Source organism: Grampus griseus, assembly GCF_964374135.1.
Source record: "Grampus griseus genome assembly, chromosome: 8".
Lineage (NCBI taxonomy): Eukaryota > Metazoa > Chordata > Mammalia > Artiodactyla > Delphinidae > Grampus > Grampus griseus.
This window is the reverse complement of record NC_139002.1, coordinates 54178223-54197256: the sequence shown is the minus strand read 5'-3', so window position 1 is coordinate 54197256 and position 19034 is coordinate 54178223. Positions and strand designations below refer to the sequence as shown.

Here is a 19034-nt window from a genome sequence, read left to right as displayed (position 1 = left end):
TTCCCCGACCAGGGATTGAACTCAGGCCCTCAGCAGAGAAAGCACCAAGTCCTAACCACTGGACCACCAGGGAATTCCCTATGAAAATATTTTAACCAGGAAAACACTACATAAGGGATCATTATTCTCAAATTCACCTGGTATCTTTAGCTGGCATTTGTATTTACTAAAATGTGCCCCAAACCATTTCAAAGACTTTTTTTAAGGGTTGGGCAGAGGTGGAGTGGATAGCATTTGAGAAAGACCATCCAATCTCTTCATCTATAGTTGAGGAGGTTGGGACCCAGAGAGGCGAAGTGGCTTTCCCAGCATACACAGAAAGTTCAAGGCAGAGATGAAAAACAAGGACCAAGCATCCTGATTTTCAGGGTCCATGCTTTTCCCCTATTCCATACTGCCTTCCAAAAATCTAACCAACATTCCTTTTCTGGAGGTGGGCTTTCTGCATGGTGGGAGGAGAGAAAAATGGCTTAGCAATGAACAAAAGCTGGCTTACACCCACACTGACCTTTCAGGATAGAGCTGACTGACAACCCAGATAAGCTGGACTGCAGCACTGCGCACTTGTTCATAGTCATCAGAGAGCAATTTACAAGCCTGCAAACAAGGATTCCAAAAGTCTGTTAGTTCTGTGTCCTCCCAGGTGATGTTCAAACTATTTTCAAAATGAAGATACGGTGGTTGGATAAGGATACCAATCAAAACACATATGGGTGATTTTAACTTCTTGAACCTTTGCCCAACAAAGAATTCTTGGCCTCTGCCAGCTGCTCTGCCTGTATTCTGTGTACCCTCCCACCCCAAGTCTGAAAGGAGAACCACAGATTGATAGATAGCACAAAAGCCATCTAGAATAGCATCAATCATAGCAAAGCTTGCTGGGAGCCCACAGTGCTACCCTGACAGGCTCAAACACCAAAGATGAGTTTTTTCCCTATCTGTAAAACTAGAGCACAAATTTCTGACTGACAGTCCATCTGAAAATTCAAGCACTCTAAATAAATGTACAATTTTAACGTTAAGCTGCCAAAAAGAGGCCAAATTTTCCTTTTTTACTTTAGTCTGAAATGGAATATCCCTACTCCACCCACAGTCATAGCTACACCCTAGACTTCAACAACACCCAGAAAACGGTTTCTGAAATTTTAAAATCTTATATTCCATGCTTTGACCATATATGCTACTCTACCAGCTCTTCCATCGCCATGACTTAACCCATCACACCTGCTCTTCATCCCACTTAAGTTACCTATCCGTTTAAGCAGGGTCTCTCAACCTTGCTATTATTGACATTTTGGACTAGATATTTCTTCGTTGTGAGGGGCTGTCCTGTGCAATATAAGATATTTAGCAGCATCCCTGGCCTCTACCCACTAGGTAGTTGTAGCACTGCACCCTTTTCCTCTCCCCAGCAACTGAAATAGTCAAAAATACCTCCAGACGTTGCCAAATGTGCCCTGGAGGGCAAAATCACCTTGGTTGAGAACCACTGCTTTAATTCTGTCCTTTCTTTCCAAATAAACCACCTTTTCCTTGCTCTATATCCGTCCTTACTTCAGTCTCTTTTTGTTGTTGTTGTTGTTGTTTAGTTTTTATTTCATAAACTTAACTTTGCAATTCAGCTAAACTTGGAGGGGAATAAGGAAAATATGGAACCCAAAGAAGTGCAATGAGAGCACAAAGATTACAGTATATTTTGAGCAGATGGGGATGAAGGGGTGCTCTCCTGAGCTACAGAAGGAATGGTCTGGTGGTTAAGATAAAACACAAGTCAAATTTATTACTAGATTTGTCCACAGTCAGCAATGGTGATCTTCTTGCTAGTCTTGCCATTCCTGGAACCAAAGCGCTCCATGGCTTCCACAATATTCATGCCCTCTTTCACCTTGCCAAAGACCACATGCTTGCCATCCAACCACTCAGTCTTGGCAGTGCAGATGAAAAACTGGGAACCGTTTGTGTTGGGGCCAGCATTTGCCATGCACAAGATGCCAGGACCCGTATGCTTCAGGAGGAAATTCTCATCATCAAATTTCTCCCCATAAATGGACTCGCCACCAGTGCCATTATGGCGTGTGAAGTCACCAACCTGGCACATAAATCTCGGAATTATTCTGTGAAAGCAGGAACATTTATAACCAAAGCCTTTCTCCCCAGTGCTCAGAGCATGGAAGTTTTCTGCTGTCTTTGGAACTTTGTCTGCAAACAGCTCGAAGGAGACGCGGCCCAAGGGCTCGCCATCGACGGCAATGTCAAAGAACACGGTAGGGTTGACCATGGTTGGACAGCGCGGGAGGTTCCGATGTGGCGGCGTCTGCAAAGCCACTTCAGTCTCTTGACAGCATTGTCTGCATCATCATATACAACCCCCTCAGGATTTCTGCTACAGCTGCTCCACAAACCTAAGACTTTCTCTAGTCTTCACAAGGGCAGCAGAGCACTGGCAAAGACCACACTCTCTAGGGGATTGGTGATTCATGATCTCAAACCTTATTAGTCCTACTCTGAAATCTTTTACACTCCTGCTTTCCACTTCCATTTCCCAAGGCAGCTTTTCTTTTTTTCAGAAAGGTGGCTAATGAGCCTTTTTTTTTTTTTTTTTGGCTGTGTTGGGTCTTCGTTGCTTCATGCTGGCTTTCTCTAGCTGTGGCGAGCAGGGGCTACTCTTCGTTGCAGTGCGTGGGCTTCTCATTGCAGTGGCTTCTCTTGTTGCTGCTCACAACAGTAGTTGTGGCTCAAGGGCTCTAGAGTGCAGGCTCAGTAGTTGTGGCACACAGCCTTAGTTGCTCCACGGCATGTGGGATCTTCCTGGACCAAGGCTTGAACCCGTGTCTCCTGCATTGGCAGGCAGATTCTTATCCACTGCGCCACCAGGGAAGCCCCAAGGCAGCTTTTCTTAACCTTTTCCTCGGGACTTCTATCCTACTACCAGCTATAAGGCGATCTGTTTATCTGACAAAAATCAAGGTTCTCAGGCACAAACCCACTCAACTACTCCACACCAGTTATAAATTCATTTATTCCTGTATTTTCCCACCCCTTGTTTTCTCAATATCTGAGGGAAAAGGGTCCTTTCTAGTTCCTAATCCTTCTACTTTTGCTATGGATCCCATCACTTCCTCACATGACCATCCCTTAGCATCCTCCAAAATAGATCCTCTTTGTGATTCTCTATGATAGCATCCTATTGATTTACCTCACAGCAGTACTCATATGCTATAACTGTGTTTGCTTATTTGTTAATTGCCTGTCTTACCTATGACAATGTGAAGGGCATGGGTCCTATCTATTATAACATGCTTGGCATTATACAGCCAGCATTAGGTACTCACTAACATTTGCTGGATGAATCAGCTCATGAATCTGATTTTCTGCCTCAAGGAACTTACTCCAGCATTTATTCCCCTTTGTCTCTTCTATCATAACACTAGCTCTCCCTTCAACATATAAACATACTTAGCAACTGTCTTTAATATACAGGAAAAAAAACAAAAACAACCCTTAATCCTATGCCCCCTTCTACCAACTTCTACCCCACTTTCCTATCATAGTCAAGTTAATTTAAAGTATAGTCATAGTCAATAGACTTTAAATGCCTCACCTCAAAAGACCCTGATCTGGCTTCCCCCAGTCCCAGCACTCCACTGAAATTGCTCTCTTTAAACTCACTAGTGACCACTTTGTTGCTAAGTCCCATGACCAGATTTCAGTGCTATCCTAAATGACCTTTCACCAGCATTTGACACTGCTGACTATGAGAATGCCCTCTTGCCTTTTCTGGAATATATTCTTCGTCCTCCTCCATCAAGCTGCTCCTCAGTTCCATTCTAGGGCTCCTTTCTTAAACGTTGGACCTCACCCCTGGCTCCATCCTCATCACTTCCAATCTTCTTACTCTCCCTGGGTATCCCCATGACCCCTAGATATTGATGGCTCCAAATATCCACCTCCAGCTCTGATCTTTCCTGAGTTCCAGACCTGGAATTCTCCTCATAAGTATCCCATCAACCCTTCAAACTCAAGATAATCAAAATGAACTCATTATAGTAACTAATTCTACCTCATATTTCAAATCCTCCCCCATCATTCCATCCTCACTCCCTTGAGGTCCACAGCATTGCTTGCCTAACCAACTGACACAGTCTTATGTCACTAAACATCTGAATCATCGGACTAACTCTTTTTCCTTTGAGTCCTTACTCTACAAGTTTCCTTTAATTATTTGGTTTCCCACACAGTTTTCCTATAGGTCACACCAACATAACCATTCTGAACTCATTCTACTTCATTTGTAAAAGAACGTACTTGGTTTACACATCAGTCATAGGGGTTTGGCTAATTATCCTCTTCCTCTAAAAGCTAAAACCACTCTCAGTAGGCTAACAAAAACTGGTCTCTGAGCGTGGATTTAGATTCCTTGTCTCTAGATACATCCAATTGTTCTGCAAGAATAAATGTAAGGGCTTTTGGTTAGGCACTCGGTCAGCTTCTCCTAATGATACTATAATTTCATTGTGCTTTTCCTTACCAATGCTATAACAATCATGTGATATCTTTTCATACGATCCCATGGTCTTGGTCATCCTCCTCCATAAATACTCCAGTTTCCCAAGTGTGGTGCCCTGAATTGACTTCAGGTTTGAAGTCAATTTCAGTCAACCAAACAGAGATCAACAAGACTACCACTCTCCTTACTCTGAACACTACACTTCTCTTTGTATACTCTGGCATTCACACTGAGCTACCTAAATCCTCCCAAATGTCCTCCTCACATGCACTAGTGCTATTCATTACATATTCCCCATTCTCTTCTTAGAATGTATGCTTTGGATACAACTGCACATTCATCACAACACTGCCACTGTTAGCCAGCTGAAGCTCTATGTTTTCAAATTCTGACCACCAGCGTGCCACCCTCCCAGTTTCACGATTTCTCCACCTCCCTCCTCTTCTAGACAGCAATCATTTAAGGTACCTGAGTATAAATTGTTTGGTATAATTTCAGTCCTCTTTCATGGAGCTGCAACTAGATAACAAAGATACAGTTTAAGTATTCTGAAAAAAAAAATCAATATTTCCAATGTCTCCCCACAATCTCATATATTTTTCCCCATTATATCACATTAACATGGTTCCCTCTGGCCAAAATCAGTGCTATATAAATAAGAAACCTGGACTTTTCAGTAGAAACACTCAAACACTTAATGAATCTAACCCATGGACTGTCCCAAGGGGATGTCAGAAAAAATACGAAATAATGATAAGGAGGCTGAGGAAGAAATGGTTAGCACCATCTCCCCCTAAAGAGCAACCCTCCCCCATAACTTTCACCTATACTTCTGAAATACAAAGGTATAACCTGTACCTACTGTACTATAATACCAAGTAACATCTCTCCCATGGACCTGGGATACAAGTTGTACCTTCCATGTTTCAGAAATGCAGGTGAAAGCTACCAAACAAGCCCAAAGATAAGCAACTGTTGTAAAGGAATGTGTGCCTTTGAGTTCTGTGATGCCACCAACACCTTCCTGAAAGTGTGCATAAAGTATACCCTGGGGGGGATTCACAATGTATCCAAGGTGGCATTAGCCATTAACTTAAAAAAAAAAAAAAGTATCTCCATTTAGTTTCCATGATCACGTTTACCATGGCTTTTATAGCTGCTGTTCTGACACGTGGGTCCTGGTCACTGAAGTAATCCCCTATAATCTTCTGGACGTCTCTGACAGCTAGGCCCTCTGCATCTTTTGTGACACTTTTCTCCAAAGAACCCAGATTACCAAGTAATTGCAGGCACTTATTTCTTACACCATGTGAGGTATCTGTCAGGTGCTACAAAAAGAAAAGAGAGAACAAAAGGACATGATTAAGGTATCTTAAAAATAAACAAAAACGCAGAAACAAAAGCACTGAATCAACTTTAGGAATGACTTCAAACACTACATTCTCACTAGTCTGTCTAGTCTCATGGGTTTGTTGTTGTTGTTGTTTTTTGTTTTTTTGGCCATGCTGTGTGGTTTGTGGGATCTTAGTTCCCCAACCAGGGATTGAACCCAGGCGCTGGCAGTGAAAGTGCCTAATCCTAACCACTGGACGGCCAAGGAATTCCCTTCATGTTTTTTGAGTATGTGTCTTCCAAAAAGAATCATGAGTCCTTAGAAAACAAGACTCCCATTTATTCAACATTATACTCCCAACAGCAAGCACCTGGCCTTGTAAAGACTAGGTACTTTAAAAGTGACCCCTTTAATTGCATTTTATTTACTATCAAATCTAAAAACAGAAGAAAAATTCATAAATTTTAAAATTTTTAATATTCATACAGAAATATGCAAAAATATTAAATGTACAGCTCGATGAATTTTCACAAAAAACACACCAATAAGAAGCACCCAGATAAGGCAGTAAAAGATGACCAACTCTCCCAGTAACTACTCTACCACCATCAAAAACAGCCACCATCAGGCTTCATCCTCCCCAGCAGGAAGCTAGGCCCTTCCTCTTGGGAGCTGCTGTAGTATCCTCTCAGGCATCAAATTGTACTGCAATGTCTTGTTTTCACAAGTCCATCTCCTTTAAGACTGTGCTCCTGGGCTTCCCTGGTGGTGTAGTGGTTAAAAATCCACCTGCCAGTGCAGGGGACACAGGTTCAATCCCTAGTCCAGGAAGATACCACATGGTGCAGAGCAACTAAGCCCATGCGCCACAACTACTGAGCCCATGCACCACAACTACTGTAGCCCACACGCCTAGAGCCTGTGCTCCACAACAAGAGAAGCCACCTCAATGAAAAGCCCGCGTTTCTCAACGCGGGATTAAGCTGAGCTTGCCGCAACTAGAGAAAGCCCATGTGCCGCAACTAGAGAAAGCCCATGTGCAGCAACGAAGACCCAATGCAGCCAAAAAAAGAAAAAAAAGACTGTGCGCCTTTCAGAATCTTTTATACGTTGAGCACAGAGTACAGAGACTAAATATGGATTATAAAGGGCCTTCTTTTGGGGGTTCTTAGGAGAACTGAAAGTAAATTAATTTAAATTAAGTGCATGCAAAGCATCTGCAGTGTTGTGAGAATTCCATAAACATTAGCAGCTATTGTTACTATTACGATTATTATTAATAATAAAATTTGCTTCCTTCCACCTAAAAAATAAAATAAAATAAAAAGCCACCATCACCAAAGCAATCTTGAGAAAAAAGAACAAACCTGGAGGAATCATGCTCCCTGTCTTTAGACTATACTACAAAGCTACCATGATCAAAACAGTATGTTAATGGCACAAAAACAGACACACAGGACTTCCCTGGTGGCTCAGTGGTTAAGAATCTGCCTGCCAATGCAGGGAACACAGGTTTGAGCCCTGGTCCGGGAATATCCCACATGCCACAGAGCAAATAAGCCCATGCACCACAACTACTGAGCCTGCGCTCCAGAGCCCGCAAGCCACAACTACTGAGCCCGTGTACCACAACTACTGAAGCCCGCATGCCTAGAGCCCATGCTCCGCAACAAGAGAAGCCACCGTAATGAGAAGCCCACGCACCGCAACAAAGAGCAGCCCCACTCGCCAAAACTAGAGAAAGCCCGTGTGCAGCAACAAAGACCCAACACAGCCAAAAATAAATAAATAAACAAATTTTTAAAAAGACAGACACACAGATCAATGGAACAGAAGAGAGAGCCAAGAAATGAACCCACACGCTTATGGTCAATTAATCTACAACAAAGGAGGAAAGAATATACAATGGGGAAAAGACAGTCCCTTTGATAAGTGGTGCTGGGGAAACTCTACAGCTACATGTAAAAGTATGAATTAGAACATTTTCTCATACCATATACAAAAGTAAACCCAAAATGGATTAAAGACCTAACTGTGGGACTTCCCTGGTGGTCTAGTGGTAAAGAATCCACCTTCCAATGCAGGGGACGCAGGTTCAATCCCTGGTCGGGGAACTAAGATCCCACATGCTGCAGGGCAACTAAGCCCGCATGCCACAACTACTCAGCCCATGTGCCTCAACTAGAGTCCTTGAGCTACAAACTACAGAGCCCACGCGCTCTGTAGCCCGCACGCCACAACTAGAGAGAGAAAAACCCACACGCCACAACTAGGGAGAAGCCTGCACACCACAATGAAGAGCCTGCATGCCACAATGAAGATCCTGTGTGCCTCAACTAAGACCCAACGCAGCCAAAAAAAAAAAAAAAAAAGACCTAAATGTAAGATTAGAAACCATAAAACTCCCAGAAGAAAACATAGGCAGAACACTCTTTGACATAAATCATAGAAATATTTTTTTGGCTCTCTCTCCTAAGGCAAAGGAAACAAAAGCAAAAATAAACAAATGGGACCTAATTAAACTTAAAAGCTTTTGCACAGCAAAGGAAACCACTGACAAAAAAGACAACCTAGTGAATCGGAGAAAATATTTGCAAATTACATGACCAATACGGGGTTAATATTCCAAACATATAGACAGCTCATATACCTCAATATCAAAAAAATCCAAACAACCTGATTACAAATTAGGCAGAAGACCTGAACATTTTTCCAAAGACATACAAATGGCCAAGAGGCACATGAAAAGATGCTCAACATCGCTAATCATCAGAGACATGCAAATCAAAACTACAATGAGACATCATCTAACACCTGTCAGAATGGCAATCATTAAAAAGAACACAAATAACAAATGTTGGCAAAGATGTGGATAAAGGGGAACGCTTATACACTGTTGGTGGGAATGAAAATTGGTGCAGCCTCTATGGAAAACAGTATGGGGTTCCTCAAAAAATTAAAAATAGAACTACCATATCATCCAGCAATTCCACTTCTGGGTATATATCTGAAGAAAACAAAAACACTGCTTGGAAAAGATACATGCACCCAATGTTTACAGCAGCATTATTTACAATAGCCAAGATATGGAAGCAACCCAAGTGTCCATCAACAGATAAATGGATAAAAAGATGTGGTGTATGTGTACACACACACACACACACACACACACACAATGGACTACTACTCAACCATAAAAAAAATGAAATTTTGCCATTTGCAACAACACAGATGGATCTGGAGGGTATTATGCTTAGTGAAATAAGTCACACAGAGAAAGACAAATACTGGGTGTTATCACTTATAATGGAATCTAAAAAAATAAAACAAACAAATGAATATTACAAAACAGAAACAGACTCACAGATATAGAGAGGAAACTAGTGGTTACCAGTGGGAAGAGGAAGAGGAGTAAAATAGGAGTAGGGGATTAAGATGTACAAACTACTATGTATAAAATATGTAAGCTACAAGGATATATTGTACAGCACAGGATTATAGCCAATATTTCATAATAATTTTAAATACAGTATAACCTATAAAAATACTAAATCACTGTGTTGTACACCTGAAACATATAATACTGTAAATCAACTATACTTCAACAAAAAATAGCCATTATCTTGACTTCTAACATATATTTTGTCTAGTTTTCTACTTTATAAAATCAAATAGTGTCTGGCTTCCTTTGCTTAATATTATGTTGGTGAGAACCGCCCATAGTATGGCATTATAGCAATGGTTTATTTATTCTCATTACTGGACAGTATTCCATTTGTGTACACACCATAATCCATTTATCCTTTCTACTGCTGACAGATATTTGGGTTATTTCCAGTTTGGGGCTGTTCTAAATAATGCTCTCTGCTTATTCTTGAATGTGGCTTTTGGTATACATGTTCACATTTCTGCTGAATATACAGTAAGAAGTGAAATTGCTGGGTCACAGGACATGTATATGTTCAGCTTAAGATGAGACTGCCAAATAGTATTCCAAAGTGGTTGTACTAATTGAACTTATTTACACTCCCACCAGTGATATGTAAATGTTACAGATATGCCACATCTTTGTCGACCCTTAGTACTGTCAATCTTTTTCATTTTGGCACTTCTCACCATCATTTTTAACAAATTTTCAGTTATCTCTCAATCCTAGTCCACTGCTACTGAAATAGGCTATTTGCATAATGCAATAACAGGAACTGAAAATACTTTAATGAAATGACTAATTTAAGGGCTGGGCAAGAAATATGTAAGAAGAAACTGGGACACCTTGTGCCAAAAAGCAAGGAAATATCAAGGACTAATTGAGTCCAGATCAAAAGGACACAGAAGCCAATCTGTAGGGGTTCCCACTGTCAACATATATATGACACCAAAAGGAAGCAATCAAATCCAGAATGTAGGACATAAACAAGACCAATGATCCAGTTTCTTCAATAAATCTGTGGCAATTAAAGGAAAAACAAAAGAGGCCACTGTTACTGATTAAAAGAAATTCAAGAGACTATCCAAAGGTAATACATGCTAATCCAAAAAAAAAAAAAAAAACCAACTACAAAAAGATATTTATTGCAATTAAAAAAATTTTAATATGAACTGGTATGAGATGATATGGAATAACTGATAGTAACTGCATCATGGCTATATTAAAAACATATCAGTTATTATCAGTTAGAGACATACTTAACTATTTATAATTTAAATAACATGTCTGGGATTTCCTTAAAAATATTACAGCAGACTACAACAAAAAGTGGAAGGAAAAAACATGAAAAAGATTACAAAGCATAAATAATTGTCAAATTTACACCAAAAACTGGAAAGAATAAGTAAATTTGAAAATTTCCATATTATAAAGTATATATAGATTGAAAAAAAAAGACCTAGCTTCAAATTTCAGCTCTGACTCTATATATGTAACATTGATCAAGCAACTGGACCTCTTAGGGTCTCACTTTCCTCATTTATAAAGAAGGAACAATAATATCTGCCCTACCTAACTTACAGGTGTATCATAAGGCTCAAATAAGAATATAAATGTTAAAAAAAAACTTTATATACTATAAAGCATAATATGACTATTAGCTATTATTACTATAATCTAAAATAATGAGATTACTGCATGTAAAATTGTCAATACAAAAGAGTATCTTCAGATATTCCCTTCAAGTTCACAAAATAGTATCTTTGGATATTCCCTTCAAGTTCAAATTTTCCAGGATTTTCTACCCATAAATGAAATCACTGATTGAAATCACACAAGTTTCCCTCTTGCTCACTCTAACACTGGGACATACAGTCTCTGAAAGTACCCTCAGTAATCACCCATCTCTCTCCTTGTGCCTTCACCAATTCCCTATTTTATAGGATGATAATGATTAAGTGATATGTCTAATAACGCAAAGATAACCTAGTGGAACAGTTGATACTGGAATCCAAGTCTCCTGACACTCCATCTAGAGCTCTTTTCCCTATCCAGCTTCATAAATAAATAATGTCATGATTTCTAAAACTTTGCTTACTATGTTCAGAGTTGGGCATTTGAACCTTAAATACTTAAAAGCTCTACAATACCTGTTTTCTTTACATACACTTATATTGCTACTCCCAAGTATCACTATTCTCCAGCCATGACAAACTGCTTGGGTTTCTAATTACTGCCTGATAAACACAGTGATGCTAAATTAATACCCCCTTCTTTTAATCATCTTTATTGGAATACAATTGCTTTACAATGGTGTGTTAGTTTCTACTGTATAAAAAAGTGAATCAGCTATACATATACATATATCCCCATATCTCCTCCCTCTTGTATCTCCCTCCCACCCTCCCTATCCCACCCCTCAAGGTGGTCACAAAGCACTGAGCTGATCTCCCTGTGCCATGCAGCTGCTTCCTACTAGCTATCTATTTTATATTTGGTAGTATATATAAGTCCATGCCACTCTCTCACTTTGTCCCAGCTTACCCTTCCCCCAGCCTTGTCCTCAAGTCCCTTCTCTAAATCTGCGTCTTTATTCCTGTCCTGCCCCAAGGTTCTTCAGAACCTTTTTTTTTTTTTAGATTCCATATATATGTGTTAGCATACGGTATTTGTTTTTCTCTTTCTGACTTCACTCTGTATGACAAACTCTAGGTGCATCCACCTCACTACAAATAGTTCAAGTTCATTTCTTTTTATGGCTGAGTAATATTCCATTGTATATACGTGTCACATCTTCTTTATCCATTCATCTCTTGATGGACACGTAGGTTGCTTCCATGTCCTGCCTATTGTAAATAGAGCTGCAGTGAACATTGTGATACGTGACCCTTTTTGAATTATGGTTTTTTCAGGAACACCCAATTCTTATGATTAGCAAACCAGGCCACTGACACTTTGTGGAAGTAACATACACACATTCACACATATACAAAACTGAACAGGAAGATACATCAAATAAGTAAATATATTAAGGATAATACTATCTAAGAAAGAAGTTACAAATACTAGAAAAACACTGTCAAGTAAACACTATAGTGTTGGGTTTGACTTACAAGGAGAGATGAGAACATGATTTTTCTTACATACAGATATAGAAATAAAAATACAGATATATATGTTTGTATATGATATATATAGACATTACATTAGAATATATATATCTAATATATATATATGTGTATGTATCTCTGCTAGCTCTCTCCACTGAGAGGGCCCAAGAGTAGCAACACCTCAACAGCAACGAGCACACTTAGTACCCAGAACTTGGTTTCAAAATACATTTCGCCACTAAGAGGAAGCAGGGCTTCTTGGAGAAAAGCTCATTCCAGGGGTAGACTAGAGAAAGTACAAGGTGGGCCTGAAGTATTTTATTGTGCCAGAAAGAAATGACGCATTAAAAAATATATACAGTTGACCCTTGAACAACATGGTTTGAACTGAGTGGGTCCACTTATACACAGTTTTTTTTCAATAGCAAATACTACAGTACTACACAGTTCGTGGATGGTTGAATTGTGGATGTAGCACTGTGGATACAAAGGAAGTGGGTATACTGAGGAACTGCATATATGGAGGGTCAACTATAAGTTAAATGTGAATTTCTGACTATTCAAAGTGTCAGTGCCCCTAACCCCCAAGCTGATAAAGGGGTAACTGAAAAGTCAAAAGGACATAGAAGCCAGCCTGAAGGGGTTCCCACCTGGCAAAATCAGGGAACTTGAACAAGATGAATAATGACAGTAATAGATTATAACACTGAATAAACAAGAAATCTGAGTCCATAACTGATATAAATAAATAAATTGAAAGTTGGAGGACAATTTACATAGTTTCAAAGTACTAGTACCACGCCACAAAATACTTATTCATTTCAAAAAGAAAGAGTAATTTTATAGTGAAGAAATCTGACAGACAACACCTTAACCAAGTGATCAAAGTAAACATCATCACCAATGGGAACAAATCAAAATGGTGTACCGCCTAATAGGATACAATGAGAACAGAACAGCATCAAGTCTGTGATATTCGTGCCAAAGGTGGAAAACTTGAATCTAATCATGAGAAAATATCAGACAAACCCAAATTCAGGAATATTCTACAAAATTACTGTCCTATAATTTTCAGAAGTGTCAAGTTAATGAAATGAAGACTGAAGAATTATTCCAAATTGAAAAAGACTGGGGCTTCCCTGGTGGCGCACTGGTTAAGAATCAGCCTGCCAATGCAGGGGACCTGGGTTCGAGCCCTGGTCCAGGAAGATCCCACATGACCCGGAGCAACTAAGGCCATGCGACACAACTAGTGAAGCCCACGCACCTAGAGCAGTGCTCTGCAACAAGAGACGCCACCACAAAGAGAATCCCGCGCACCACAAAGAAGAGTAGCCCCTGCTCACCTCAACTAAAGAAAGCCTGAGCACAGCAATGAAGACCCAATGCAGACAAAGAAAAAATATTAAAAGCAGCAAGGGAAAAACAACAAATCACATACAAGGGAATCCCCATAAGGTTAACAGCTGATCTTTCAGCAGAAACTCTGCAAGCCAGAAGGGAGTAGCAGGACATATTTAAAATGATGAAATGGATAAACCTACAACCAAGATTACTCTACCCAGCAAGGACCTCATTCAGATTCGACAGAGAAATTAAAACCTTCACAGACAAGCAAAAGCTAAGAGAATTCAGCACTACCAAACCAGCTTTACAACAAATGCTAAAGGAACTTCTCTAGGCAGGAAACACAACAGAAAGAAAAAACCTACAATAACAAACCCAAAACAATTAAGAAAATGGTAATAGGAAAATACATATCAATAACTACCTTAAATGTAAATGGCTTAAATGCTCCAAACAAAACACACAGACTGGCTGAATGGATACAAAAACAACACCCGTATATATGCTATCTACAAGAGACCCACTTCAGACCTAGGGACACATACACACTGAAAGTGAGGGGATAGAAAAATATATTCCATGCAAATGGAAATAAAAAGAAAGCTGGAGTAGCAATTCTCATATCAGACAAAGTACACTTTAAAATAAAGACTATTACAAGAGATAAAGAAAAACACTACATAATGATCAAGGGATCAATCAAAGAAGAAGATATAACAATTATAAATATATATGCACCCAACATAGGAGCACCTCAGTACATAAGGCAGTGTTAACAGCCATAAAAAGGGAAATTGACAGTAACACAATCATATAGGGGACTTTAACACCCCACTTTCACCAATGGACAGATCACCCAAAATGAAAATAAATAAGAAAACACAAGCTTTGAATAATACATTAAACAAGATGGACTTAACTGATATTTATAGGACATTCCATCCAAAAACAACACAATACACTTTCTTCTCAAATGCTCATGGAACATTCTCCAGGATAGATCATATCCTGGGTCACAAATTAAGCACTGGTAAATTTAAGAAAACTGAAGTCATATCAAGTATCTTTTCCAACCACAACGCCATGAGACTAGATATCAATTACAGGAAAAAAACTGTAAAAAATACAAACACAGGGAGGCTAAACAATACACTACTAAATAACCAAGAGATCACTGAAGAAATCAAAGAGAAATCAAAAAATAACTAGAAACAAATGACAATGAAAACACGACAACCCAAAACCTATGGGAAGCAGCAAAAGGAATTCTAAGAGGGAAGTTTACAGCAATAAAATCCCACCTCAAGAAACAAGAAACATCTCAAATAAACAACCTAACCTTACACCTAAAGCAATTAGAGAAAGAAGAACAAAAAATCCCCCAAGTTAGCAGAAGGAAAGAAATCATAAAGATCAGATCAGAAAGAAATAAAAAAGAAATGAAGGAAACAATAATAAAGATCAATAAAACTAAAAGCTACTTCTTTGAGAAGATAAACAAAATTGATAAACCTTTAGCCAGACTCATCAAGAAAAAAAGGGAGAAGACTCAAATCAATAGAATTAGAAATGAAAAAGGAGAAGTAACAACTGACACTGGAGAAATACAAAAGATCATGAAAGATTACTATAAGCAACTCTATGCCAATAAAATGGACAACCTGGAAGAAATGGACAAATTCTTAGAAATGCACAACCTGCCAAGACTGAATCAGGAAGAAACAGAAAATATGAGCAGACCAATCACAAGCACTGAAATTGAAACTGTGATTAAAAATCTTCCAACAAACAAAAGCCCAGGACCAGATGGCTTCACAGGCAAATTCTATCAAACATTTAGAGAAGAGCTAACACCTATCCTTCTCAAACTCTTCCAAAATATAGCAGAGGGAGGAACACTCCCAAACTCATTCTACGAGGCCACCATCACCCTGATATCAAAACCAGACAAGGATGTCACAAAGAAAGAAAACTACAGGCCAATATCACTGATGAACATAGATGCAAAAATCCTCAACAAAATACTAGGAAACAGAATCCAACAGCACATTAAAAGGATCATACACCATGATCAAGTGGGGTCTATCCCAGGAATGCAAGGATTCTTCAATATACGCAAATCAATCAATGTGATACACCATATTAACAAAATGAAGAAGAAAAAATATATGGTCATCTCAATAGATGCAGAGAAAGCTTTTGACAAAATTCAACACCATTTATGATAAAAACCCTCCAGAAAGTAGGCATAGAGGGAACTTTCCTCAACATAACAAAGGCCATATATGACAAACCCACAGCCAACATCATCCTCAATGGTGAAAAACTGAAAGCATTTCCACTAAGATCAGGAACAAGACAAGGCTGCCCACTCTCACCACTCTTACTCAACATAGTTTTGGAAGTTTTAGCCACAGCAATCAGAGAACAAAAGGAAATAAAAGGAATCCAAATTGGAAAAGAAGAAGTAAAGCTGTCACTGTTTGCAGATGACATGATACTATACATAGAGAAACCTAAAGATGCTACCAGAGAACTACTAGAGCTAATCAATGAATTTGGTAAAGTAGCAGGATACAAAATTAATGCACAGAAATCTCTGGCATGCCTAAACACTAATGATGCAAAATCTGAAAGTGAAATCAAGAAAACACTCCCATTTACCATTGCAACAAAAAGAATAAAATATCTAGGAATAAACCTACCTAAGGAGACAAAAGACCTGTATGCAGAAAATTATAAGACACTGATGAAAGAAATTAAAGATGATACAAATAGATGGAGAGATATACCAAGTTCTTGGATTGGAAGAATCAACATTGTGAAAATGACTCTACTACCCAAAGCAATCTACAGATTCAGTGCAATCCCTATCTAACTACCAATGGAATTTTTCACAGAACTAGAACAAAAAATTTCACAATTTGTATGGAAACACAAAAGACCCCAAAGAGCTAAAGCAATCTTGAGAATGAAAAACGGAGCTGGAGGAATCAGGCTCCCTGACTTCAGACTATACTACAAAGCTACAGTAATCAAGACAGTATGGTACTGGCACAAAAATAGAAAGGTAGATCAATGGAACAGGATAGAAAGCCCAGAGATAAACCCACACACATATGGTCACCTTATCTTTGATAAAGGAGGCAGGAATGTACAGTGGAGAAAGGACAGACTCTTCAATAGGCGGTGCTGGGAAAACTGGACAGTTACATATAAAAGTATGAGATTAGATCACTCCCTAACACCATACACAAAAATAAGCTCAAAATGGATTAAAGACCTAAATGTAAGGCCAGAAACTCTCAAACTCTTAGAGGAAAACATAGACAGAACACTCTATGACATAAATCACAGCAAGATCCTTTCTGACCCACCTCCTTGAGAAATGGAATTAAAAACAAAAATAAACAAATGGGACCTAATGAAACTTTAAAGCTTTTGCACAGCAAAGGAAACCATAAACAAGACCAAAAGACAACCCTCAGAATGGGAGAAAATATTTGCAAATGAAGCAACTGACAAAGGATTAATCTCCAAAATTTACAAGCAGCTCATGCAGCTCAATAACAAAAAAACAAACAACCCAATCCAAAAATGGGCAGAAGACCTAAATAGACATTTTTCCAAAGAAGATATACAGACTGCCAACAAACACATGAAAGAATGCTCAAAATCATTAATCATTAGAGAAATGCAAATCAAAACTACAATGACATATCATCTCACACCAGTCAGAATGGCCATCATCAAAAAATCTAGAAACAATAAATGCTGGAGAGGGTGTGGAGACAAGGGAACACTCTTGCACTGCTGGTGGGAATGTGAATTGGTACAGCCACTATGGAGAACAGTATGGAGGTTCCTTAAAAAACTACAAATAGAACTACCATACAACCCAGCAATCCCACTACTGGGCATATACCCTGAGAAAACCATAATTCAAAAAGAGTCATGTACCAAATGTTCATTGCAGCTCTATTTACAATAGCCAGGAGATGGAAACAACCTAAGTGTCCATCATCAGATGAATGGAGAAAGAAGATGTGGCACATATATACAATGGAATATTACTCAGCCATAAAAAGAAACGAAATTGAGCTATTTGTAATGAGGTGGATGGACCTAGAGTCTGTCATACAGAGTGAAGTTAAGTCAGAAAGAGAAAGACAAATACCGTATGCTAATACATACATATGGAATTTAAGGAAAAAAATGTCATGAAGAGCCTAGCGGTAAGACAGGAATAAAGACACAGACCTACTAGAGAATGGACTTGAGGATATGGGGAGGGGGAAGGGTAAGCTGTGACAAAGCGAGAGTGGCATGGACATATATACACTGCCAAACGTAAAATAGATAGCTAGTGGGAAGCAGCTGCATAGCACAGGGAGATCAGCTCGGTGCTCTGTGATCACCTAGAGGGGTGGGATGGGGGGGTGGGATGGGGGAGTGGGAGGGAGACGCAAGAGGGAGGAATATATGGGGATGCATGTATATGTACAGCGGATTCACTTTGTTATAAAGCAGAAACTAACACACCATTGTGAAGCAATTATACTCCAATAAAGATGTTAAAAAAAAGACCCAATGCAACCAAAAATAAGATAAAATTTTAAAATAAATAAATATATACAATTTATGGATAAATAAATATACAGTATTGGGGAATAAAAGACCGAACGCCGCCAAAAAAAAAAAAATCAATTAATTAATTAATTTTTTTAAAAAAAGAAAATGACTGATGAGATATGTTGACAATCAATGCAAGATGTGATTCTGAACTGGATTCTTTTCCTATAAAGAACATTGGAATAAATACTGAAATTTGAATGAGGTTTGAGGATTAAATGGTAATATATTGATGTTAGTGTCCTGATTTTGATGGTCATATTGAGGTTATGAAGGAGAGTACTTTGTTTATAGGAAACCCAAACTGAAGTATTGAAGAGTAATGGGGCACCATGTTAGCAACTTACTCTAAAATGGTTCACAAGAAAAGAAAGTTCTTTATTACTGTGCTTGCAATTTTTCTTCAAGTTTGAGAGTTTGTTTTTGTTTTTTTTTAAGGCCACACCACATGGCTTGGGGGATCTTAGTTCCCTGACCAGGGATTGAATCCGGGCCCTCGGCACTGAAAGCACCAAGTCCTAACCACTGGACCACCAGAGAATTCCCAAGTTAGAGACTGTTTTGAAAAATGAAAGTTTAGGGCTTCCCTGGTGGCGCAGTGGTTGAGAGTCCGCCTGCTGATGCAGGGGACGCAGGTTTGTGCCCCGGTCCGGGAGGATCCCATGTGCCACGGAGCGG

The 19034-nt window shown here is 39.1% G+C and overlaps 2 protein-coding genes across 2 annotated transcripts in view; both read right to left on the bottom strand.

Moving 5' to 3' along the window:
• The window catches only part of INTS4 (integrator complex subunit 4), a 113246-nt gene that overhangs the window by 62158 nt on the left and 32054 nt on the right, over positions 1–19034 (bottom strand). Inside the window, exons 5-7 of the mRNA XM_082659635.1 lie at positions 5650–5835; positions 4976–5026; positions 509–597 (exon numbers count right to left, since the gene is read on the bottom strand). Of these exons, the coding sequence (XP_082515761.1) occupies positions 509–597; positions 4976–5026; positions 5650–5835 (326 nt within the window). The remainder of the gene's footprint in view (positions 1–508; positions 598–4975; positions 5027–5649; positions 5836–19034) is intronic.
• Positions 1605–2303, bottom strand: LOC309826478 (peptidyl-prolyl cis-trans isomerase A-like). The gene has a single exon (XM_082660654.1). The coding sequence runs from the start codon at positions 2276–2278 to the stop codon at positions 1784–1786; it is 495 nt and encodes a 164-aa protein (XP_082516780.1). The 5' UTR covers positions 2279–2303; the 3' UTR covers positions 1605–1783.

What these genes read in the sequence shown, in the direction of transcription:
- LOC309826478 (XM_082660654.1), bottom strand. Translation starts at nt 2,278, where the DNA reads ATGGTCAACCCTACCGTGTTCTTTGACATTGCCGTCGATGGCGAGCCC.